Here is a 27854-nt window from a genome sequence, read left to right as displayed (position 1 = left end):
TCTGAAAATCAAATACTGTTCTATATTGGACGCCTCTTAACTTACAAACATGTCTGCATTGACTGACCCCAGCTGCAGTTTTGGACTAAAGAGTGGCATTTTCAGAAGGCAGATAATATTAACAAGGATTAAACATGCTAAATATTTTCTTTAACCAAAGTTTTGAGCAAGTATTTAATATTCTAGAGATGTGCATTAGTACATACTTTGCTAACATTTCAGACCCGTGTATTATGTCTACTAATGATTAACAATTGAAAAAAAGATCACTTTTTAACCCAGGGCTGGACTGGGAAAATAGTTTTGTCGTCACCAATGACAAGAACCCCTTCTCTTAAAGTGAGCATGTTGGTTCAATGCTCTTCCAGCAGTGCCCCACTTAAGAACTCTTGGATGAGAAAAAGGCTTTGTATTTGTTCTGTACAGAGCAAGCACATTTAATAACACATTTCTGCTTCATTGCTTGTGACTTGTCACTGGTGTCTCTAACTGAGATACCAGAGGACAAGAGGGCCAGGAAAGTGTATTGTGCATGTGTTTGGAGGCTGCTTGTAAGATTGCGTGTGTGTAGTGTGAGCTTATCAGCCTAGCATGAGAATGCGAAGCTACGATCATAATTATGACTTTTGTAAACAAAAGAACTAAGGTTGTGAGTCAGGGAAGCAATAATGACAAACTCTGCATTTCTGCATATAGAAAATAAAGAGGAAGGGTCCTTTGGGGTATTTTTACCCATATACTATATGAGATATGTTACCAAATTACCCTGACATTGCCTATACAATATCGCCCTCCTGTTACAGCCATGTTTCCTCTTTGGACATACACTCAGATACAAGCACACACATACACAACACACAAACATACTGATGCACAGACACAAAATGACACTCAAACACATGCACATTGACACCTGACATTGATACACACACAAAATCTGTGTCTAGCATGTGTGCATGTCTAGCAGTGGGTATCTGTCGATGTGCTTAAGAGTGTGTGTCTGGTAGTAAGTATCCTTGTGCATTTGTGAGTGTATATCTGTGTGTATGTGTATCCGTGACTTTGTATAGAATGTATAACATGATGTTGACTGTGACAGAGACAGTGTAACAGTGTGACTATGACAGCGTGATTGTGGGTGGTGAGTGTGGCAGTGATTGTGGGGGTTAGGGTGACATGGTCAATGTATGTGGGGGGTGAGTGAGGTTGGGTGAGTGGGATGATGTGAGTGGTGAGGCTCTATTGCTTGATTCTGTTGCGGTCCAGTGGGTTGCTTAAATCCCTGGTGGACTGTAATGGCTGTAAAACAGCCAGTAGTGCCTAGGCAACATTTATGGCTTGGAGAAGGGTCTGCTGTGAACATGCGTAATGCGCTTGCACAGTAAGCGTGCGTACTAGGATCTTACAACGTCACAAAACTGCTTTCTGTAATCCCTAGAGATAGGACACTGGTTGGTTAGATCAGTATCCCCCTGGGATGGGCATGGAAAGCGCAGGCAAGACAAAGCAAGTAAATATAAAAAAAAAAAATCAATTGTAATTAAATGCAAAGTCTTTGAATGAAGCAGTTGTCGCAAAGGGATGCATGTCCCATTAATGGAACATAATGGGTTAATGACACAGCTACTACCTGTATCATTTAATACCATTGACAATCTGTAACCTTCAACCTGTGTTGCGGTGAAAAAGCCTGCATAAGTATTTTTGTTGCTAGCCTTACTATACAGGCATATCAAGCTTGACGTTGTGAAATTAACAATAAAATGATAGTAGAGGCTGGAAATCAGAAAAGTAATTGATTACCTAAATTGAAGTGCGGTGTGGGCCCTAGCCAGCTCAGTCTTTCAATTTTTCTGAAGTCAATAAAATGATTATCATTCATGTGGGTTTCCCAGAATGTACTAGGAAACTAATGGGACCTAATCATAAACCTTCTGTATCAATACTTATGCTATTTATTTTATTGGAAATCATTTTTATTTTACAGATGTTCCATTTTTTTCTTTGCATGAAAAGTTGTAAATGGGGGACCATAGAGGAGATGTGTATTTTCACAATTTCCGTTTAAGTGGGGAAGTCAGGTTTTATGCATTTTCTGGAGGAATCTAAAAGAAGGAAAATATACCAATTTTTTGTATAGACCATTTTGCCTCTCTTGTATATTGTCATTGTATATTGCTAAATTGTGGTAACTTCAAGTGAAATAATAACACTTTACTCTCTAAATAATTGTCACAATCTTTAATTGTTGACACATTTAAGGCTTTAATCGTCAAACAAAATCTTAAATCCAAGCAAACAATTTTGGTATGATTTTGCAATTTTCTTGTTAAGTCTCCACTATTCCTAGTTCAAACTTTTTGAAGTTTTTATAAAGCTGGAACTATTTATTTAACTGCTACATATAAATTTGTTAGGATTTAGCTGTATCAATTTTGGCTGTAAAACAATGTCAAGATAACTCTAGTTATAAAAACTGCATAATTTGAGGAAAAACCTAATGAGCATTTTTGTTACTATGATAAATGTGTGATTTGCTCATTCTTATCCTAAATTTTAGACACATTATTAATAACTCCAAAAACAAATACAGCATTTGAAAGTAAAAAAGGAAACAACTGGCTTGTCTGAGCTGCCCATTTTTTCCCATTAACTTTAAAGTGATAAATACTCATATCTAAATAGGTTAAAGTGTAGTGCTTATAAAAATAATGTAAAAATATACTGGGGTTTATTCAATAAAGAACACATCATGGTGACTTAAAATTGCACTGGAGACTTTTAGGACAAAATAGCTTCAAACAGGACAGTAATGGGAATATTTATCATGGCAAAACTGGTGATACATAGGACTAAATAATGAGAGATATTCAATTAGTTTCCTTGGTAATTGCTCCTCATGAGCATTTTGTCCAGACTAGTACTGTGTTTTGTAAATTCGTCCCATAATGCTTTGAATAGGAAATATCCTGTTAAAATGAAGATTTTTTTTATATTCAGCTCTATTCATTTACCAAAAAAAAGTAAAATTTGGTTCACTTTGGTTATATTTATGCCAGTAGTGGGGACAATTTAGGAGATACTGGTGCATTGTCCCAGATCTGTCTGGAATGTAAGTGATGAAGAATATGGATATGTTCCTCCCATTTCTATCATGCACTTATTTAGACTTATTGTGTTTAATCTGGCCACACCCACTCCTATCATGCTTAGTGTCATCCATTAAAACGCTAGCTGCTAAGAATGATAGGAACAGGCAATAAATATACTCAAACCATAGGAGCAAAGTCATAGAAAGTTGAAAAACACTACCTGGTATTACACCAGTCATCCATGTATTGTCTCCAGTTGGTCTTGCCCTGAGCGCTGTGCCATTTTGTGCTGTGAAATCAAATCAAGAAGAAATATTGAGGATGCTACTCCATGCAGATAATTGGATAGATACATAGTCTTTCCATTTAAATGTTGTTTTATATTTGACCATTTTGGATACTGACTGTGATTTATCTAGCATACTTCATTAGATGTTGGTATATTTTATTCTACACTTGTCCTGATGTTGCCCTAGGCCTGTTATATTTCTAGCTTTAAGAGCTATTTCATGTTTCTGTTAAAATTATGTGTAATTTCAAATTGTGCTTTCAGCTTTTAATCAGTGTAATTGCGGCAGAATTGACTACAGCAATCTGAAAGTTAGAAGCTGTTTTATGTCAGAAAAGCAACAGTAATCATTAGGGAAAATCGTGATTCCTAATTGATTCCGTGTCCTGAATTCAATTCATGTCTGTAGATTTCTCACAATATATGAAAAAGTGTACAAAGTGGGGAAAGTGATAACTTTAAGCAGGGGGTGAGCTTATGAGAGATGCTCCCCAGTCATTATATATGATCTGCTGTGCATTAGCTGTGTTAATTTTAACAATGGTGAAGTGCAATTTGAATATTGTGTTCCTTTTGCGCATATGTCAATGGTAAATCACCTTGAGATTTATTTACTAAATCGTAACTTGGGTTGAGAACTTGAGTGTTGAAAAATAATATTGCATTTTTAGTATAAAAAGACTCAACTCTTTCTTCTCTCCCCTTGTGCTTACGTACTATTAAAGCTATGGGTCTTGTCTTTTTTCTGACGTAATTGTTTGTCTTTGCATGTAAAATTTATTATAAATAAAGTTTGTAAAAAATAATTATATAAAAGGCCAACAGTGGCAAGTTTATCCTGTAATTAAGAAATAGGAAGAAACATTTTATTACATAAGCATTATAAAAGGATAAGTCCAGCAAGTTTCTCCCGCATGTAGGGTTGGTGTAATTTTGCATAATTCCTGGTAATGAAATGTGATTAGATTTTTCATTTCACCACAACTTAAACACATAGAGCCCACTTAAGAATATATGTTTTGGGATATCTGTGTTGCTGATATCACTGGGAATTAAACCTACAAATAAAAATATTTAATCACAGGGAAAAGAAAGTGTGGATGCTCTTGAAATCCAAGATTAGTAGGTTAATTTGCACAAATATACTGCATCGTGAAATGTAGAACTTATTAATGCTTGTTTAATTCTATTTACATGTTTCCCAGGGTTATTGTGCCATTTTGCCCGAATGAAAAAATATCATGTTGTTTTTGGATTTCTCTGAAGGTAAATATATAAAAATTAAACACATCACATAATTTTATCCTAGTTTGTAATGTAAAGAATTTGTGAAACAAAATAAAGACCCACTGGTATGGAATTTGGTAGCAAACAATTGAAACTGGGAGACATGTTTTAAAATGGCTGACGTGAAGGCACTTGTAAAACCATGCAATTAGTGTATTTACTGTGAAATAGATTGAAAACCAGTGATAGTTTTTTTTTAACGTAACCATATAATGAATTTGTTTCCATATAAATAGAATCTATGTTCCACATCATCATTTTTGTTAGTAAAAAAATCACATTTGGCTTAACTTTCTTCATTGCAACTCCAAATCAGCAAAACAACAAATAAAACTTTTTAACCAATCAGAAACATATCCAAAGGTTATATAAGTCCTCCCAACAGGTTGTTCCTCATTCTTTTCTGCCTTCATATAAGCTACCAGATATTGGTATTGAGTATTGGCTAATTAATGTTATACCTTACATTTTGTACATGTATTTCTTATTAATTCACTGCTATCATAGTGATTCTATTTTCCCTTATACATAGGTTTGTTTACATATTATTTTATCTCCCATTTTACTTTACATAAACTATCACTGCATATTTTAGGCCCATTGGCGTTCCGATGATGCTGGATGTGACACTTTGTATTTTGTATTGAACTGTGTCGGTTTTTGCTAGCACTCTCCAGATTGTAACTGTTTGCCCGACATGAAGGAACTTTATGGTGGGGCCTTTGCTGTATCTCATTTTGTATAGGGGCACTGTTTATATATTATTACATGATATTTGCATCCAACCATTTGCAAAGTCCATTTTTAGTAATACTTGTCTGTCTTATCTGTCCATAGTGGGCAACACTTTCTCACCTCAAAATTAAGCCCTATTTATTAACTTTGGAGGAACCCACTCATTCCCCACATGACTTGCAAGCCATGATCAATGTTGCAGTCACTGCTTATGTCAAAAACACCCTTGTAAAAGAATTTACACAATTGCCTTTGGATATGGCTCAATCTCAACCTCAGGAACTGCATGACTTAGGATCTGAACATCCCAAAGATTCAGGTTCGCCATCACAGGCACACTTTTGCCCCTCAAAAGGTACTGGAAGGGTGACTATGGGCACATACTGCGGTAATGATGCAAGGTGATGGAGAAGCTGCCTCATGTACCGCTGGTTAAGGAGGATAACTACCTACCCCCCCACCTATACTAGATGAGGCATGTTGATCAGTCCGCTCCGCACAAGGAAGATGGCTTCAACGAGGACACTCCTCAACAATTACGATATGTATGGGAAGCCTTTGTGGGTGTGCCCCACAAAGCCATGGCCCAAACCACACAAGAGTCTGGCAACCCTACTGAAGCAGATGCCATTCTTGACTCACAAGGCATCAGAATGTTTGATCTGTGAAAGCTGAGACATCCTCATTCTGGATTGGATCCGAACAGATCACACCAACAAATTTATCCATATGTGGCAGGTGCGTAATCGTCTATAGGCTTAAAGTCTGCACCCTACCCTCACAGGACAATGTTGGTCAGACACAAGAGTTCGATTTTACCATGGTCACCTATATGACCAGCAATGCCAGAGACTGCTGAAGGTATAGAACCCTAAGAGTCTAAGAGTTGCACAAGATAAATTACTGGACATCTTAGAACCATTGTCATAAAGTTTAAATTTGGCAGACAATGCCTTTTATTTGCCCATGAAATAGAATAATATCAGAGAATTTGCTTAACCCCTTAAGGACACATGACATGTGTGACATGTCATGATTCCCTTTTATTCCAGAAGTTTGGTCCTTAAGGGGTTAAAGGTGTATTTGCTTACTAGGCAATGCCAATATGGTACTAGCCACCAAATGAAGAAAATCAGCTCTTCTATGCTTGGACTTCAAGTTGGCTGACCTGTGAGCGAAGGAGCTTGGCTCCACTGCAAAGGTATGCTGTTCAGGAACCCTCAACAAGGAGCTGAACAAACATATGAACCTTTACTTTTCCTTAAATAAGGCCCAGCCCTCAATGAAAAGTGTCTTCCACAGCACATCAAAGGGTGTTTTGTGTGGTTACTGGTCAGCAGATGGTCTGTGCCCCAAGCTTCTTTTGGCCCACAGGACATTAAACCCATAAATTGGTTACGGTTGCCATTTGACGTGTTAGGTTTGGTCCCTCACGGTTACTGAATCATTTTTCAAGGTTCATTCAGTTTCTGGGGTGGCTGCATCTCATGCTTTCATGGCAGGGGCTTATCTGGCCGATATTATGCAGTCTGTAGACTTTTTGGTGTTATCATAGCATTAAAAGCATAATAGGAAGCCTCCTGTCATGTGGTAAAATTGCAGATTATCCTAGCTTTAGTGTAGAATTAATCCTAATTTTAGCAATGACAGTAGGCAAATATTTTCCCACCATAGTATACTTCACATTGAATTTGGGATGTATTATATTGTTTAAGTTTCTATTGTAAGTGTTCCTTTCAGAAAATATACTGATTACTATTTATTTAATTGTATAATATATATTAATTATTTATATATTTGTTTGCTCAGGGAAGATTTTTGTTGGACTTGCCCTATTATGACCCTCATACACACAATGAAATTGTTCCTTTTACACATTTTTCTTTTTCCTTTAAGCTTTACTGGATCTTATTTGAGGTTTTCTGCAATGTATTTGTTCTCGAGCTGCAACTGGATCATTCCTAGGTCCTGGATGTTGGTTCTTTATATTCATTATTCCTCATTAAATAAAGAGGACGTAATTCCTGTTGTGAGGTCTTATACAGCATTTGAATATGTTTGTGATTGGTTAAAAAAATGTATTGGTTGTTTTTCTGCTATGGATTGAGAGCAGAGTTAGGCCAAATATTTGCCTTCTGTCATTACTAAAATTAGGATTACATGTAAATTAAATCTATGATAATCTGCAATTAATGGAGGATTCTGAATCTTGAAAAATTCTGCTGTAGTTTTATCAAAGTTGGGAAGACTAGATGGACCAAATGGTTCTTATCTGCCATCACATTCTATGTTTCTATGTTTCTACATATGTCTCTAGCATGACGCCACTTGGTATTTTTTATGTAAAAACTTATAGTATGTATTTGTGTCTCAACATCAGCAATCTCTGTCAGAAACCCGTATAACTCAACAAACGACAGGCACTATGGACGAGCATGTTACTTTGCTCTGCAATTTGGAGTTCCATCTGTGGCACCAAAAAAATAGATGATTGACTGGAAAAAAAATGATGGCTAAAGGACAGCCAGTAAATATAGATCACAGATCATGTGGGAAGTGACCAATAGAGGAAAAAAGGAGAAGCAGTAAAAATAATAAACTTACATTTATATATTTTATAACTAATAAATACATAAAATATTTCCTACTGTCCCTTTTTTCTACATCTATCAGTTACTTCTTCATATTGTTCTATGAACAAATGGTGCATTTTGCAGTACACGCCATATTGATGTCTATCGGACTATCTAAACTAATTTATTTTTTTCCGGACAAAGCAAATTGACAGAACTTACTTGTTTTTTTGTTGTTTTGGGAGTAGATTGATTATCAAAAAACAGCAATTTAGACAATTTTAGCATATGGCTAATAAATGTGAAAAAAAACTCCGAAGGTGACTGAGAGAGTCTAAAGTGTTTCTCAATGCACTCCTGGATTATATTAGGAATGCATTTTCAGAAATATTACCTGTGCCACGCGCTACAGCAGAAAGGCAGTGGGAGATTAGAGAGGTCAATTTGTGGCTAAAGTCTTGGTGCAGGAAAGAGGGTTTGGGTTTTTTAGAGCACTGGGACGATTTTGTGCTTGGGTACAACCTGTATAGTCGTGATGGATTGCACCTAAACGGAAGAGCTTCTAGGATGGCTAGAAGGTTGGAAGAGATTTTAAACTAGTAGTGGGGGAGGGTCAAAGCAATCTAGGTCAAAGCAATCTAGATAGGATAGAAAGGAGATGGGCTTTAGCTCAGTATAAGGGTGGTGGAGATGGGGGTAGAGGAAAGTTCAGAACAGAGGAGAGATGTAATATTGATGGAAATTCACAAAAAGTACAAATGACTCATGATAATATTAAATGTTTGCTTACTAATGCAAGGAGCCTATATAACAAAATGGGGGAACTAGAGGCAATAGCATGCACTACACAATATGATATAATAGGCATAACAGAAACATGGTAAGATTAGACACATGACTGGGCAGTTAACTTAAATGTTAAAGTAAAATCTTAGGCATGTGGAGTGTGATGAGAAAAATGTGAAATCTTATGGGTAGATATCTGCTTGGGACAAAGGAAGAGAAAACAATTATTGGTTGGGATATGTTATAAACCACCTAATGTAAATATTAATGAAGAAGAACAGCTGTTAGAGCAAATTGGGAAAGCTGCAAATCGGGGTAACACGTTAATTATTGGAGATTTTAATTACCCGGACATAAATTGGGATAGAGTGACTATTACTTCAGCAAGAAAAAAATCAGCATTTTGAAAGTGTTAAATTACACCTTTACGTCACAACTGGTACAAGCACCAACTAGAAAGGATGCTTGTCTGGATCTCGTTATAACAAACAATGTTGATTGTAGCGGACTGGACCCTGCACCAGAGTCTGCCCCAGTTTCCTGGAGTGGACTGCTTGCTTGCCTCTTGCCCTGTGATTATGGTCCCTGGGAGATATGGCCCTTCAAGTACAATATTTGGGCATAATGGATTATGTATGACCTTACTGGCCCTTTAAGAACCATCTGGGGACATACTGTGGAGTTACTGGGTGACCACCATTTTTTTATGTATCAGAGGCACATGGTGAGAACAATGGATGAAGCACATGGTGAGAACAATGGATGGCGGCCATTTTAACTCACAGACATTGTTGTGACTTTTCTACACGGTGCCATCTCGACGGTATTTGGCACACAAAGACATCGTGCAGTAGTTTTAAACTATACAACATTATACAGTAATTATTTTTTATATAATTTGTATATGTTCTGCGGAATCTGCATTAAACTGTATCTAACAAACTACTGAATGGATCTGGGTAAATTTTGGATATGTGGTTCACCCAGATCCCTGGTTCTGAGGATATACTATATGGGGTTATTGCATGTTTTGGGGTCCCTGTGATATTTTTTATAAAAATGTATTCCTCTGCCTGTGATAATGAGATTACCCATTGTGTTCAGTAATCCTATTGCAGGCAGAGGGGAGGATTTTGTGTGGGAGTGTCTGTGTGTATTGTACCGATTGATTGGTTGTTTTGTCCCTCCCTGTGGGTGGACCTGTATTCTCAACAACTGTAATAAAAACCAGGCTGGGAGTGCCAGCCTCAGTTCCTGCTTAACCCTCAAAGTGAAGTGTCGTCTCATTATTGGGGGAGGATTTATTGTATGCTGTTCCAGTTTGACTGCTAGGAGTGTAAACCTATTCGTATGGTTTCCTATTCAACTGTCTACAGCATTCATATGCTTGAGAGGATTTATACGCTTCTCTGATTCGGTGGTTGTGGTGTCTGCTGCAGTGCTTGGAGTCCTCAGGAAACGCTAGGAGCATCCTTTAACGGAGGTACTCAGTCGGGTTGCCAGGCGATCCGTTACATTGATCTTTTGACCAACATCCAAGTAGGGGAGCATTTGGGAAATAGTGATCGCAATACGGTAATTTGTGAAATTTCTTAAATAAACTCAAAAAAGCAAAAGCACGGGTATACTAAAGAGTATAATTTTTAAAAAGCCAATTTCAATAAGATTAGGGCAACATATCAACTGGCATAAACTCCTTAGTGAAAAAAACACTGAGAATAAATGGTAACTATTCAAACAAATATTAGAAAGGTACATTTCTCAGTATGTACCATTGGTTAATAAATATAAAAGAAACAAATTGAAACCAGTGTGGCTTAGTAGAGAAGTAAAACAAGAGATTAAAAATAAGAAAAGGGCATTTAAAGCATTAAAACCGGACAAATCAGAGGCATCCTATATGAGATATAAGGAAGCCAATAATTCTTGAAAAAAGGCAATTAAAGTGGCTAAACTAGAAAATTAGAAATTGATAGCCAAAGAATGCAAAACCAACCCCCAATTTTTTTTTTAAGTACATCAATTCTAAAAAATAAATAAAGTGTAGGTACACATGAAACAGAGATGGGTCTGTTAGCTAATGAAGACCAGGAAAAGGCAAACATTTTAAATAACTATTTTTCTTTAGTATATATTAAGGAGGATCCCATGGCAAGAGATATGCAAATGATTGCTGCAAAAAACTTGCAGATAACTTATGATTGGATGACTTCGAGACAAGGTGCTACAGCTGTTAAAGAAAATTAATGTAAATAAAGCTCCAGGGCCTGACGGTATTCACCCACGAGTACTTAAGTAGCTAAGTGGGGAAATAAGGGAACCTCTGTATTTAATTTTTCAAGATTCTTTTGTTTCAGGTATTGTACCAGAGGATTGGAGGAAGGCAGATGTTGTTCCTATATTTAAAAAGGGTTCAAAATTCTTGCCTGGAAATTATAGACCTGTGAGCTTAACTTCTGTGACTGGGAAAATATTTGAAGGGCTATTAAGGGATAATATTCAGAAATTCATTAGGAAAAACTTTGTTATTAGCAATAATCAGCATGGTTTTATGAAACACAGGTCATGTCAAACTAACCTAATTGCATTCTACAAAGAAGTAAGTAGAAGTATAGATCAGGGTGTGGCAGTGGATGTGATCTACTTGGATTTTGCCAAGGCATTTGATACGGTTCCTCACAATAGCTTAGTCTTCAAACTAAAATAAATTGGTCTAGATGATTACTCTTGTTCTTGGGTAGAACATTGGCTTAAGGATAGATTACAACAAGTTGTCATTAATGGTACATTTTCAGGCTGGACAAAAGTGGTAAGTGGTGATCCCTCAGGGTTCTGTTTTGGAACCACTTCTATTCAACATATTTATAAATGATCTTGAAATAGGCATTGAAAGCCATGTTTCAGTGTTTGCAGATGACACAACACTTTGTAAAGTAATAAAATGTGAGCAGGATATTGCTTTGCTGCAGAGGGATTTGGATAGATTAGGGGCCTGGGCACTAAAATGACAGATAAAATTTAATGTAGAGAAATGCAAAGTTATGCACTTCGGGGTCAAGAATGCACAAGCAACTTACACCCTAAATGGTAGTGAATTGTGGATAACCACACACGATAAGGATCTGGAAATTGTTATAGACGACAAATTAGGCAGCAATATGCAATGTCAATCTGCAGTTGCTAAGGCCAGTAAGGTTTTGTCATGTATAAATAGGGGCATAAATTCTTGGGATGAAAATATAATCTTGCCTCTTTATAAATCGCTGGTAAGACCACACCTTGAATATGCTGTGCAATTTTGGGCACCTGTTCTAAAGAAGGATATCATGGCACTAGAAAAAGTGCAGAGACGAGCTACAAAATTGATAAAAGGAATGGAGCATTTTAGTTACGAAGAAAGGTAAAAACATTTAAATCTCTTTAGTTTGGAAAAACGGCACCTCAGAGGGGATATGAGAACATTATACAAATATATTCAGGGCCAGTACTAACCATTATTTGGAAATCTATTTATAGACAGGGCTATACATAGGACACAAGGTCACACATTTAGGCTGGAAGAAAGGAGATTTCAACTAAGGCAAAGAAAAGGTTTTTTTATAGTAAGAGCAATAAGGATATGGAATTCTCTGCCTGAAGAGTTGGTTTTATCAGAGTCCATACAGATGTTTAAAAAGCAATTGGATAAATACTTGCAAAAACATAACATACAGGGATATAATGTCTAATTAGTGGGATAATAGCTGCTTGATCCAAGAAGACATCTGACTGCTATTTTGGGGTTAAGAAGGAAGTTTTTCCTAGTTTGTTGCAAAATTGGAAGCGCTTCAGACTAGGTTTTTTGCCTTCTTTTGGATCAACAGCAAAAACATATGTGAGGAAGGCTGAACTTGATGCTATGTAACTATGTAACTATGTAAGACTATATATATATAATATTCAAAAGGTAATAAACTAGGAGCACTCACAGGATTTGTAAAGTGAACTATAAAGGTTTTATGTGAAAAAAAAATATAATTAAAATTATTCACATTTTATAAATGGTATATCAACGGGGGGCGGGCATTTTTATTATTATTTTTTTATTATTTGAATAATGTTTTTGTTTTATTAATTTTTTATTATTATTATTTTTTATTTTATTATTATTTTTAATATTATTTTATTTTATTATTATATATTTATTTGTTTTCGTCCCCCCTCCCTGCTTGATACATGGCAGGGAGGGAGGCTCTCACTCCATGGTGGTCCAGTGGCATTGGCAGTTCAGTGGAGGGGGGCTGGCAGGAAGCACTTACCTCTCCTGCAGCTCCTGTCAGCTCCCTTCTCCTCCGCGCCGGTCTGGTCAGCTCCCCTGTCAGCTTAAACTGTAAGTCTCGCGAGAGCCGCGCTATGACCCCGCGGCTCTCGCGAGACTTACAGTGGGAGCTGACAGAGGTGCTGACCGGACCGGCGCGGAGGAGAAGGGAGCTGACAGGAGCTGCAGGAGAGGTAATTAAACGCACACAGCCCCTTGTCTGTATTATGGCAATCTAAATTATATATATACACACACTTTACATTTTTTTTATTTAAGATTGAACTTTCCTTTAAAGTAAAGATTAATAAAGAGGGACCATATATAGTAAAAGTGCTAATTTACTATAATCCATTAGTCAGAATGAAGCCCGGTGGGACCCCAAACATCGATGCTGTGCTACTAGGATACAAACACAGTTTGTATTACAATACACAATTATGCTGTAAATTTTATAGACTTGTCTATTTCCTTAGCCAAGTATTTGATGGACTTTTGGGGATTCTAGTGCCTTGAACAAGCAATAAACTTGATTTAATGGTTTGTAAAAAAAGAAAAAAAAAAAGAGAGAGAGAAAAAGCCCTATAAAATTACAGGATAATGCATCCCAAAGCAAAAACAGAACAATGTTCCATGAGAAGCAGTTAAGCACATGCATTTTTATTTCTGACAAAAGCAATAAAATCAAATGTGAATAATTACCAGGTCTGGTCCTTGGTCTGACTGATGTTCTGGGTCTGGAGGAACTAGGGTGCACTCTATATGGAGCTGCAATTAAAAACATAATATATAATTTAGTATAACCCATTCTAGAAATAATTGATGTTGGGTGAGTCCTTCAGATTGGCCATGCATTTCATTGCAGCAAGAATGTTTTTGGAATGAATTGTTGAATCTGAAATGTAAAAGGCAATGTTAAAATTTGGAAAAAGAGAGAGATATGGCACATGGTATTTTTTCCAGAATGGCTCATGATGGCGAGGAAGATGATGAGGATGATGATGGCATGCTGTATTCTCAGCGAGTTTACATTCACAAAGCAAAAAGAATGGTTTGAATCATAAAAAGCTGAACAGAGCAATAAATGAAAAGAAGAAAGAATGTAATGAAATCAGAGAGTTTGAACATCTTCAGTGTTACTGAATAGCCATAAACACTATGCAAGAATTGATGAGTCTAGCTCTACAGAGAAGTAAGAAGCCATTCTTCAATGTCATGACAACAGAGGAAAATGCCCCGTGTTACCCAACGTTGCTTCTCGAATTTGATGCGGAATTACAGGCTTAATAGAGACTTGTGGTGGTCCAGTGGGAGCTGTTAAAAACAACAATTGCAACTTCGAAAGGTATAAAGAAAAAGCACACTAAAAAGTAGTAGTCCTGTAAGAATAAAATTCAAGTGTAGTTTTGTTCAGAAATCACTTTTTTCCTCTGTTATTTTCTTGGTGACACATGATTATTTTATAAATTCAGTGTGAAGATGAGTAAAACATATAATATTAAAATATACAATTTCATTCTCTATTTCTGGAGGACCATCATCATAAGGATTTTAATTTAGATTTTTGTAAGGTTTTATTGAGATTTGAGACATGCTCTGTTTAATCATTCTACAGGAATGCTGTCCAGTAAGAATGCGTGGGCAATATTAATTGTAAGGATCCCTCGTTTTATTCATAGTTTATGTATATCATTGTATAAATATGTACACTGATACTGGTATAAAAACACACCGTTACCGAGCATTATTTAAAGACTTAAAGTGGCTGTCACCTCAAACGTACCTTTCTTCTATTGTTTCCTCTTCCTCTTTCAGAATCTGTTCTTCTTTTCTTAATTTCTGATCTATTTCTTTTTAAAGAAGGACTTCTTTGTCTTATGAATTTTCCTACACTTGGAATTCTTGGCGTAGGGTTGAGCTTAAAGCAAGCTTCACCCTTTGCATTTCCTTGACAAATAAAGTGGAACTTGCCTTAACCCCTTAGGGACCAAACCTCTTGAATAAAAGGGATTCATGACATGTCACACAGGTCATGTGTCCTTAAGGGGTTAAGCTTAAGCTCCACCCATTTGTCACAATAACAAGGTGTACAAGGTGAAAATACAGAAGACAAAGTTATCCCTACTTTGTCTTATGATTTCAAAAGAAATATATCAAAAACGAAGAAAAGAAGAACAGATTCTGAAAACGGAAGAGAAACAACAGGAGAAAGGTAAGTTTGAGGTGACAGAGCAATTGCTAACTGAAAATCAAAATTTATTGTATATGATAGATAATGTTTAATATTGACCATGCTGTAACACACAGCAAATACATATCTGTGGAGCAGTTGGATTAAGATTAACATCTCGCATTTAATACTTCAGTTAGAGATAATTTGAAATAGATAATTAACAATACTGGTAATGTTTGTGTTTGTCACTGAAAGGTAATAAATAAAAAGTAAACTCTGCATATTTTCGTGAGGGAAAAAATGTTTTCACATAAGGTAGGTCTCCTTAAAATTACTGCGACAAGAAAGTTTTAAAGTTTGCATTACTTGGCAGAGAACAAATATAAATTGCGAGGATTTCATCTTGCACTATGCGCAAAAAAAGCCACAATGCAAAAGGATATAAAATTAAATTTAGTTATTAGTTATTTTCAATATAAAAAAAAATGTACATTTATGTTTCTATCAATTAAGTCCATAGATATTATTCTACAACCTGTCGAATGATTAAAACTGTCTGTTTCTTCAATTTTAAACTTATTAAAGAAAAAAAATAGACAAAAAAACAGAACAAGAAGTATTAGCTTATCAAGTAATTAAAATTCTTGAATTTGCCACCAAACGCAAAATAATCTAATTGTATGATAATAAAGCAAACAAAAACAACACAATTATGTATTACCAGGTTTTGCACGTGGACGTGGAGTCTGTTGGTTTTTTTTTGTTTTAGGTGGAGAAACTTTTTGTGTCTGTATAGGAACTGTAAAAAAATTAAATGAATGTTGAATCTTTTGTTTATACCAGATTTGTTTTGACTTTCTAAAAAAATGTTTTACTATGGAATGAGAAAGCATATAGAGTAAAATTAGGACATTCTCATAAATTAAATTAATTTAATGACCTGTATACTATATTTAGTAATGAAAACCCTTTTATAACCTATTTCCTATTGTGTCATTATATCAATGTTTGGAAAACTGTTAAAATTATGTAACAATATATAAAAAAAAAAAAGTCAAAACGTAAATGATTACTCCAAGCACCATGAGCACTTCAGTGATTTTTAAGTGGTCGTGATGCCTTGAGTCTGTATGTGCAGTATTTCACTTAGCGGGTTGACTTTTGTTTATTCAGTGCATATTCCTATGCACAGAATGCCATTCACTGGCTGAGAATGATCAGCTAACGCTCAGCCAGTGAATGGTTGGCAGAGGAGATTGGCATTCACTTCAGCAAAGTTGTAGACGCCAGATATTGCACATCCAGCAGTATAGGACCCTTGGCGCCCGGCAGGAGTGGTTATGATGCTTGGAGTAATCCTTCCAAAAAAAAGAGGATAGGCATCAAAGATACTCTATCAGTCAATGTTCATTTATATCTATTAATCAGGTTCACTTTGTCGACTAAGGTGTTACTATAATAATGATATGGAATGATAAAACACTGCTATACATATAAAAAAAATATGAAAACCTGTTTGTAAACATTTTATTTAGCTAATTCTAACCCATGTTATATTACAAGTAAAATGCATAAATTGTTATTTTTTTCTCTAAATTAATACCAGAAAGTCCTATTTTATTTGTTTGCTTAAAACAGGCAAAACCTTTAATGAAAATGAACTGGCTTACTGAATGGAAACAAAATGATTCTATTTTTAATACTGTTTCGGTTATCATGCCATCCCAAGTGGTCACAACAATCTATTTATTTTCACTTCTCTTTCAGATTTACAATAAAAGTTCAAACTAAAATGGAAAATTTCCCTGAGCATTTATGTTTTTTTTTTTCTTAGAAACTTATGATACTTCATAGTTCATGATTTAAAAATAATCCTGTTTACTAAGGCATTGTTGGCTGATTGACTGTCTTCAGCTATTAGTGCCTGGAAAATGCGGCAAGCCCTATATAAAAAGGAATTATAGACCACTACAATACAGAATTCCCAAGTGGCCAACTACCTACAAAAATAACATTTTCATAAAAGCTGCGGGTTTTGAAGAAAAATAGAAAGACCCTATTTTGGAATCCCACTAACTTACATAACAAAAAATCAGTGTGATTATTTTAATCAACAATGTTTGGTTATATAGCCAATAAAATCTCCTAATTGGCTTTTGACACTATCCAATTAGCACGCACAGGTTGAATGTTGAGATGTTTGAAACAACTTTTCTATTCTGTAGAGAATAAAGCCTCAGCAATTTAGATATAAAATGGCTCAATATAGGATTGAACACCTTACTAATGTGACAAAAGTGAGAAAATTACACATCCTACCAAAATTTGTAACCTATTTGCTGAGCACTATAAATCCTTGTGTAATCTTGATTCAAACCCACACACCGCCCAACCTTATTCAGACATAATTAGATCCTAGACCAGTGATGGCTAACCTTGACCCCATAAATTGTTTCTGGACTACATTTCCCATGATGCTCAGCTAGCTTTTAGAGTTTAAAACTACATTTCCCATGATGCTCAGCTAGCTTTTAGAGTCTAAAAGCTAGCTGAGCATCATGGGAAATGTAGTCCAGAAACAATTTATGGGGTCAAGGTTAGCCATCACTGGTCTAGACAAAGTTCAACTACTCAAAATTTCTCCAGACAAGTTAAAGATTTTAAACTTGGCCATATCTCAAGAAGAAGGGCCAGAGGCGATATAGAGTACTCCTAATGGCAAGGCCCCAGGACTGGATGGCTTCACCAATGTATTATTATAGGACTTTGAGTATTTTAACTTCACACTTAACTGGATTGTTTAATTCGTATTTGACATTGCGTAGGATGTTCGGTGAAACATTATGTGCTCAAATTGTGACTCTTTCTAAGCTGGGTAAGGATCCAAATAAATGTGCAAATTTCAGGCCTATTTTGTTGTTAAACAATGATACCAAATTTAATGCCAAAGTTTTAGCTACTAGGTTATACCAAATTATCCCTGGGTTTCATGTAAGAAAGTGTATCTCTTACTAGTGGAACGAGACAGGGTTTCCCCCCTTGTCTCCTCTCTTATTTATTTTGGTGATGGAACCCCTGGCCGAACTGATTAATAATGATCCAATGATAGAAGGCAATACGATCAGTGATGTTCATCACAAGATCGGACTTTTATCTGATGACATCATTCAGTCTTTGTGAAATCCAGCTGCCTCTCTTGATTCAGTGATGCATATCCTAGCACAATTTAGTGATGTCTCATATTATAGGCTTAATGAAAATAATGTCAAGACGATTGAAAAGTCACCTCGTATTACAGGTCTACACTGTCTAACTCAGTTACCTTTGGCCAGGGATCAAAATGATACCTGCTATCGCCAATGTGAGAATACAATATACATTATACTTCCAATTAAGAAATACAATGTAGGAAATATAAAGGAAATTTAGTGAATTGGATTTTGATTCTTCACCCTTGATAGAGAAATTTAGATATTCTGAGTCAACAATTAAAATAATTACCAGGTTTAGTGTCTGGACTTTCTGGTCTGAGAGTTGTTTTTTGATGAGGTGGTTTTTGCGTTGTATGTACAACTGGAAAGAAATAATAACTTTAATGACATGACAACTCAGAGCATGAAGCTATAATAGCGTTCACATATGCAGAGACTGACTCGTTATAAAATCAATTTAGTGCACAAAATATGAAATGCTTTATATGAAAGTTTTTTGTACTGATGTTCACTAAATGCAAATGCAAAGATTGTTCTAAAAGCATGGGGTCATATTTATATAAACTTAGTGTTAAGTGTACAAACTATGTGTCTTAAAGACTTGACTTAGTAAGCTTCCCAAATAATTCAATACTTTTAGAAAAAGTTTCCAAAATATTTTAGAGTAATGGTGAATTTTTAGATTAATCATATGGAGTTTTTTTTACAGTAATGTGATAATTTAGAAAGCTTATATAATCGAGACCCAAATTGAAATTGTTTCATATTTGAGCTTTTTAAATCACATTTATAGACTGGAGGAAGAAAGTTGGTGTCCTAAATCTTACTTTGGCATATATATATATATATATATATATTTTTTTTTTTTTCTAATGGGAAATATTTTGGCAAATATAAAATAAATCTCAGCCAAAATAGTAATTTTGGAAAAATTAACAATATCTCTAATGTAGGTTTTAAATCTACAATTTGTAGTTTCCTTGTCAAGTCTACACAACTCACTGTCTAGTGGAAAAAACATTGACTTCTCTATTGAGAACTGACTTTCTGAAAGAGTTCTATGTGAACATAAGAAATATATTTTCAGCTTGGCTTTTCAGCTGGTAACCTTATGCCTGAGTTGAAATTCAAGATTTTAGCTGATATGTTTCTAACTAGCTGTAGCATTTTTGTTTTTGTCTGCCGGTAAACTGGCCGGCAGTAATTACCAAACCTAGATTAGAGACAATGCATTATAGTGCAATAAGTAAAGTGGAAGAGCCTTAACATCATGGTGACATCCTTCTTCACTAACAATTAGACAGCAGCCCAATTACCAGGTTTTGTGATGGACTTTTTACTTGACTGATTTGTTTTGGGTGTTGGTGGCAAAGTGGTGTGTGTCTTGCTTGCGGCTGGAAGATAAATAAAAACAAAATGTTTCATAATGCTTTATCTGCAAATAAAGTGCAAAAAACGCCTCTTTGCAAAGATCCATGAAAAATAGAAAATATAGAAAAGAATGAAGCACGGCAGAAAAAGATGCATTTTAACTCCCAATCTCTAGAAAGGTTTAAAAAATTATGCATGGCGTCAATATCTCAATGCAAGCCATAGGTAACGGAGAACTAACAGAAGCACTTGGATGGACAAATAAAGCCACAATTCATAAGCACCAAAGAAGATATTTAAAGCACTACAGGGTGAGAAATGCACCACTAATGTGCTTATGTTAGAGCAGTCGTAGCAGCACATATTAATCTGATATTATAATCTATTGTGTTGCCTTTGCTTCCATGCATATGATAATAGATGATACTTATTATAGACAGATGAGATCAAAAGATTTCTATGATCAGAGCTTCACTCATGTGAGTGCATGCACGGCAAAAAACATGTTCACAACAGAGACGAGAAAGCCTTGCTAGAATTAAGCTTGCATAAAAACAAAGCTAACAGGCAAATGTGGGCAACCATTGTGTACATAGCAGCAGAGCCTCTAAAATCTGATTTAGAAACAAATATATAAAGGACTACGGCACTTTACATTCCAAAAACCTGGTGCAGCTAAAATGACCCAAGTGTAGTGACACCTGTTACACTTATAAATGTGATTGAAAAGAAGGGGAGGTATTGTATACTTTATTGTATATTTATACATTTTTTTATTTGTTGAAATAAATTTATCCTTTTATACTTATGTTGGAGTTTGCTGCCAATTCATCAGCTTCAAGTTCCTGAGGACTTATCTGACGTACCCTTACTTTATGTCTCAAGGAGGAGATGACATGCTTTATAAGTTTAGAGCCAACTTTTAAAAATGCTCTGGAAATTGTGAGTTGGATGTATATCTTTTCTCTCACTTATGCTATATATACAGATTACACTATGTCTGTTATATGTATTTATTTGTAGGTTACCAGACTATCAGATTATTTGAATCCAATTCTGTATGTATAAGGTAACACTTATTCCTTTCTGTGAGCGCTAATTACCTCCCCTTCTTTTCTAAAATCTGATTGGCTGCCTCACATCACATGATGCAGTGCTTTTCTGAAAGATGGTCTAAGGCTGACTATATAATAAAAGTATAGAGTAAAAGACAGACAAGCAAGCACATGCCATCATATATTTAACAATTTTCTAATTGTATTTTTTTTTGTTTATATCTTAAACCTTGATAAAATCTCTGAATTTACAGGTACAATTACAATTGTTTGCCTACTTGAAATACAGTTTTTGTTTCTGAAAAATACATTGCGTCTTAACTAAATCACACAGAAATAATCACAACAAGAATATAAAACAATAATGATTACATTTTCTAACTTCTTTGTAAGAAAATGAAACCATTACAAGAAAACTAAGCTAATTCCTTGCTAAGGCCTCAATTTTATATTTTTAGATAAGCTTTTAAAATTATTTAATATTTTGGATAAATTTTTTCAATTAACTTTTTAAAATATTAAAATATGAAAAATAATAAATCATATAAAAATAATAATATAATTTTTTACATTGTACATATACAAAATTCCCATTAAGAACTTTAATCCTGAGGTTTTCAAAGACTCTCATGAACGAAAGACATTTGAGATGAAAATGGCCACACGTTTCAGCACCAGAAATGAAGGACTTAATGTAGACAGTCTTAATGTCTTACGTAGTTCTTTTTCAATATTCTCGCTTCACCTTTATTAGATCAATTTATATACATACATATATGCAGCTATATACTTGCATGCCCTGCTCTGCTGTTTTCTTGTTTTTCTTTTTCTTCTTTTTAACTAGCTTATTAACTCTTCTCTGTTTATTTACCTTTTCTGGCTATTCTCAGCCAACCTTTCACTTTCAGGCACATCCTTTGCTATTTATGACACCCCCACTCACCCCCTCCCTTCCTCACCTTCTCTAACATCAGTTGTTTTAAGTGTTAAACTCTATCAGATTGATTTGTATTGAGTCAGACATGAGGAAGAGAGGGAACTCTCGAAATCTTCTCTTTGAAATACTGCAATATTTTGGTATTTTGTCATCTTGTCTACTGGACTAATATGGCTAATCCAATTTAGGATATATATATATATTTATTTATTTATATCAATGTATCCAAAAAAGTGAAAATATTAAAGTTTTCAAAAATATTAAAACATTTTAAAAGCTTATCCAAAAATATTAATCAACGTCTATGTTCCATAAGGACATTGTAGTGTGTGATTCTCTAAAATACCTGTAAATGAACATCATGTACGGCAACAAAATCAGAGCATTTTGCATATTATATTTTTTTGTTTTGTAATTTTTTTTAATTTAAAGTTTTTTATTGATCATTTTCAAAAACAAACAGATTTCTGCACCTGACCAATTTCTGCACCTATCCTGGAATCACCTATGACTTCTGCTTTCCTTGAATCAAGTGGCAGTTGGGGTCAGATTTGTACTAAAACAGCTAATTGTTCACACTATATAAGACTGCTTAATAACTTCATAAAATACGAAAGTCAATACACCAACCCCCAGCAATACATTAAAAACAAAACAAGCAGGCATTGCATGGTTTGTTTGAGCTATGTCTGTTGCAGGTCTTTACAGGGTGGAAGAAATTATAATCCCTTTAGATAGGATTCTAATTAAAACTTACATGTCGTGAACAACTTTTTCACAAATACTTTCATTGCAGTTGTTATCAGTTTTTGTGCCCGGAAGCCAATTAACTTTATGAAGGTAGTGCACCTGAACGGCATGGGAGTAACAGACATAGGAGCAGTTGATGACATGGATATGGCACACAGCACCCGACACTTGACCAATCCTAACAAAGTATGATCACTCCTGTACTCTGACTCCCATGCCGCTTGGTCATGTTATCAAAACTAACGTAGAAGGAGCAGGGAGTGAGAGATGAGGGGAGAGAGACACAAGGAGGTGGTATGTTTAGAGTAACAAAAGTGGAGGAAAGGAGGGTGTGGGTAGAGTAAGAAAAACAAAAATGGGGGAAAGGAGGGTGTGGGTAGAGTAAGAAAAACAATAGTAGGGGAAAGAGACACAAGTGCCTAAAAGGGTTCCAGCGACACAAGTGCTGAAAAGGGGCCATGGGCACAGTGACAAATGTGGGGGAATGCTTAACATGGAAAGAGACGCAAGTAGGGAAAAACGGCATAGGCAGAGAGACAAAAGTTGGGGGAAAAGGAGACATTGGCAGATAGAGACACAAGTGAGGGAAAGAAGGACATGAGCAGACATGAACTGCATCAACATTAGAATGAAACCATTCGAAATTCCTTTTCTCCAACCTTACTAATGCAAGATTACTTATCTTCAGCCCTGTAAGTCCTAGAGAAACTGCCCTCACCACCAAAAAAACATATTAAGTTACACAGAGATATTATCAACATGATTACCAAAAGTTTATAAATTAACAAGTCCAGCACATGACATATTGTTTGCAACCCACTCAAATATGTTCAAATTGTACCATCAAAAGCCAATTCATTATATTAGAGCACTGATAAAATATTTAATCAATGTGTTTGAATATATTGAAGAATTGAGTGACTTTCCATGAAGTTTATTTAAGTTAACAGTTTACTGATACCCTATATATAAGCATCTGACTTTGGATACTTTGATTTGTTATTGTCTAAGCTTCCTTCTATATTCTATATTTCGTTACTATCAAGTTATCTAGTGTATCAGAGCTGTCTAACATCACTTTAATATCATATGCTATACATTTTTAAATCCTTGTATCAATAGTAACAAAATCAGTTTTTTTTTAAACATTCTAATATATTTTAATATATTTTTATTGAACACACAGATCCAACATTTACTGTCTCCAAAAATGTTTTCCAGGCAGAGATGCTGATATTCTCTTATGTTGGTGTAATCCAGAATTAATTATTGATTACATTTGCCCAAGTTCTAAATTGTAGTTTTGCTTTACACTACATTACTCCTACCACCAAGCTTTATGGTTGTGATAAGATAATTATCATGGAATACAGTGTTTTGTTTTTGCCAAACATAATATTTTTCATTTATACTAAAAAGTTCTGTTTTTGTATCATCCATCTGTGTTTCTTCCTAAAGTAATTTTTTATTCCATTGGCTAGTTGGCTTTCCTCTTTGGTATGCACCAATGTGCACTACTTGAATTCTACATTTTTTGGAAGACCTTTGCATTTGGTAGACTTATTAACACTATAGTATCCAATGTCAAGTATGTATGTTGCTCCTTAGAAATTTCCCCTTAGAACCTTTAGGAGTGTTTCTTTTTCTTTGAGTTATTTTATTTGAATGACCACTCTTGGGTGGAACGTGTGAGGTTCTCATAAATCTCTCTTGATCAAAGCATGCATTTTTTCACAAACCTTTGTCATTAGGAATGGACTCCAAGGTAATTTTGATCTTATTGATCTTATTGATTGTAACACCTTACACTAATTAATTCATAAAAATATGTAGGATCTGGTCTAGAGGTTCAAATACGTTTTCCAACAGAGACAGTGAGTGCTGAGATAATGTGTTCATCAAAGAATTGCAAAAAAAAACAGATTTTGTATTTTTTTTTTTGTTCAAGTAGCCGTATTAGTCCAGTGAGGCAGATGTAAAAACAGATAACATTTGTAATTGTAATACCTTTTTTACTGAACTAACAAAATTTTGTAATGACAAGCTTTCCGGGAGAACATCGCAAAGGGTCAAGAATGGTGTCTATTTTCTATCAAATCTGTGTCTTATATGCACTCATGTCACTTTAACCCCTGTATCACAACTCAACTTTAAATTCCATGTGACGGCTTTGCTCAAAAATGCTTTAGACTTGAGAGAGAGAGGTTCTCCTGAAAGTAGTCATTACAAAATTCTGTTCAATAGAAAAAGGTATTACAAGATACAAATTTTATCTTTTTTTTTTGTTAGTGATGACAATAATCAGTAATGGCAACACAATTAGTCGTTTACACTTTTCACACTTAGAGTATGAGTGGCAGACAGTAGGTAATCACCAGTTACATTGTCGGAACTGTGGAGTTACAATAAATGTGCATCTGACGTTTGAATCATGTTTTTTTTTCCTGTTTCTATTATAGTAGATATAAAACATTATACTATTATATGCATAACATTATATTATTTTCTTAAAATAAATATGGAATTTACCATCTGTTGGGAGGGGACTCTCAGTTGTTTTCCAGCGTTTAGTAGGAATAACTGTTTCTGAAATATATGGCACTGCAAGAAAAACATTCTTAAATATATGTTTCCCTGGGTAGAAATCTGATAATGGGATTCACCAGATTACGACTGCAATTTCACGATGTATCACTTTAGAGCACATTGATCAAAGCAAAACAGCAGGAAGTATATTTGTCTCTATGCTGACACTCAATACATTGCATATTGTTTCAACATTGTTGTCATTTTATGGTCATAAAAATGGGTTCATATGCTTTATATCTGTTTAGTAAAATATTATTTTACAAGCAAGTAAAAAGCAGAAGCTTTTAAAGAACTATGAAAAGAGACAATGACATTTGGAACTTCAGTTATTATAATGTAGAGTACAGGTATGATGATAATGAGCACTGAGTGTAATTAGTTAATAGCCTTCCTATACACAGAAGATAGCCATAAGTGTGTGGACATTCCTTCTAATCAGTATATTCAGATATTTCAAACTCATGCATTCTTAAAAAACATCTGTACGATTATCCATGCAGCCAAGCAATCTGCATAGACAAAAATGGTTAGTAGAATAGCCTAAAATGCAGATCTTATGGACTTAAACTATAGCATCGTTATAGTATGCTGCCTTTCTACAAAGTCACTTTGCAAAATTTCTGCCCTGTAAGAGCTGGTATGTCAATAATAAGTGCTGATATGATTACATGGAAATGCGAAATAATTCAAACAAAAGGTGGTAGAAGCTTCACAAGCACAGAATAGGATCAACAAGTACAGAAAAATTTAACAAGGAAAGATTTTTTCACTTCTCAAATATAACACTCACTACAGATCTTTAAACTGCACCTGGAGCATCAGGATTAATAGGTGCTTCATGCAATGTAAAAAATGCTTCTTCGTGCAAGATAATATGCATTTGTTAAGAGGTTTTTGCGAAATGTGAAATGTGTTTGTTAGGAGCTTTATGGATATGACATGTATTCATTATAAACTTTGCATGAAAGCATTAGATCATCATTCACATAGTTAAGTTCTGGAGAGGTGTAAAGCGCCGTAAAATGCAGACACTTTCTCTGAAGGTACTGATTCGCAGTTCACCGTCTAGCTTTCTGAATGATAACTGTCTGACTGCACAGTACTAACATGACAATTTAGATTTGATCACAATGGTTTTAGACTAATTTCATGGATTTACCAAGGTTCCTTTGATCCAATGAAAACACATATTAATGCTATGGCTGAAATGACATTCTAGACAAATGTTAGTTAGCGTAAAAAACTGACTGGCCTACTAAGACCATTGACCTTAATCCCACTGAACACCTTTGAGATGACTTGAAGGCCATCTGTAATGTAGTGTACATACTACACCATAAGACTTCTCTCTATTGTGTCACCCTACATATATTGGATGACAAGAATTACAGAGCTACATAGATCCATAGACAGGAATTGTACCATCCAATTAACAGCAGAGCTCTTAGTAGCTCAATCAAGTGTGAGTGAGCACTCTAAACACTTTATTTAAAATAGTTTAAATTACAATTACATATTACACTATTTTCTATTTGTAACTTTCTGCTTCCCTTTAAGGTTATATAAATCACCTATTACAAACAAATTGCAATTGATGTAAATATATCTTTCTATATATCCACATTGAGTTTTGTAAATTTGCACCTTATTGGGGCGCGGTTTATCACTCTGTTTGCCGATATTTGTTACTAATGTTCCTGTTTCTGTGGCCAAAGCAACTCCACACAGCAACATTCCAAGATTAAGTTGAAATCTTTACCAGAAAAGTTGACACTGATATAGAAACAAAAGAGTGGCCAACTTCATAATATTGCCTGTGATTTTAATGAGATGTTCAATGAGCTAGTGTCCACATACTTTTGGCCATGTAGAGTATGTTAGCTGTATTTCTCAATTTGTTCATACATGTAATTTCTACAGACAGTATATAAATATACTCCAGGTGCTATGCTGCATAGATTAGCTGTACTGGAAAGAAAGCTACGGACCTGATATTTGGGTAAGAACAAGAAAAAGCAACAATATAACAATAATTCTAATCCTCAACACCATATCAGATGAACTTTAGGTGCAAAGCAAGAAAACAAAAGGCACCTTTAGTGGTTGATTGCTCTGGATCTTCAAAAAAATGAACTCTTATAACATTAATTGGCATACGATGAGGTGGTTTACGATCTGTATAAAATGAAACAAAGTAATTATGAGAGCTAATCTGTCACGATTGAACTTGAACATACCAGATAAGTAAAAATGCCAGATAAGTTTGAACACACATTGGTACTGATTATTAAAGAGTTAAAAAAAATTACTGACAGTTATTCACATCTTCCCCCCCCCCCCCCCCCCCCCCAAGTCAGGTATTTTGGGCAGAATTGTTTGTGTCAGTCAATTCACAAAACACTGCAAGTCAAAAGGAAAACTAAAAACACCAAAATTACTTTTAGTGTATAGGTCATGTCTCACTGCTCAATTCTCTGAAATGTAAGTGTTAAATCAGTTTTGTTTCTGTTCATACAGCCCTAGCCACATCTCCCCTAGATGTGACTTACAGAGTCTGCATTTTTTTTTTTTTTTTTGTTTTAAATCAGATCTTACAACATATTAGGTTTACTTTGAAATGTCACATTGCCTGCTCTGTTAGTTGAACTGTAATCACACATAAAAGAGGCTCTTGCAGGCAACTGAAAGAGCAGAAGATAAGAAATTCT

General features: G+C 35.0%; 1 protein-coding gene across 1 annotated transcript in view; it reads right to left on the bottom strand.

Moving 5' to 3' along the window:
* ABI3BP (ABI family member 3 binding protein) overlaps positions 1–27854 on the bottom strand; it is a 416270-nt gene that overhangs the window by 95386 nt on the left and 293030 nt on the right. The window contains exons 54-61 of the mRNA XM_063457646.1: positions 27241–27321; positions 25087–25158; positions 19761–19838; positions 18734–18805; positions 15954–16031; positions 14305–14373; positions 13762–13827; positions 3313–3381 (exon numbers count right to left, since the gene is read on the bottom strand). Coding sequence (XP_063313716.1) covers positions 3313–3381; positions 13762–13827; positions 14305–14373; positions 15954–16031; positions 18734–18805; positions 19761–19838; positions 25087–25158; positions 27241–27321 — 585 coding nt within the window. The remainder of the gene's footprint in view (positions 1–3312; positions 3382–13761; positions 13828–14304; positions 14374–15953; positions 16032–18733; positions 18806–19760; positions 19839–25086; positions 25159–27240; positions 27322–27854) is intronic.

Source organism: Pelobates fuscus, chromosome 1, assembly GCF_036172605.1.
Source record: "Pelobates fuscus isolate aPelFus1 chromosome 1, aPelFus1.pri, whole genome shotgun sequence".
NCBI classification, from domain to species: domain Eukaryota; kingdom Metazoa; phylum Chordata; class Amphibia; order Anura; family Pelobatidae; genus Pelobates; species Pelobates fuscus.
Note: the sequence above shows the minus strand (reverse complement) of the source record. Positions and strands in the feature narration are given on the sequence as shown.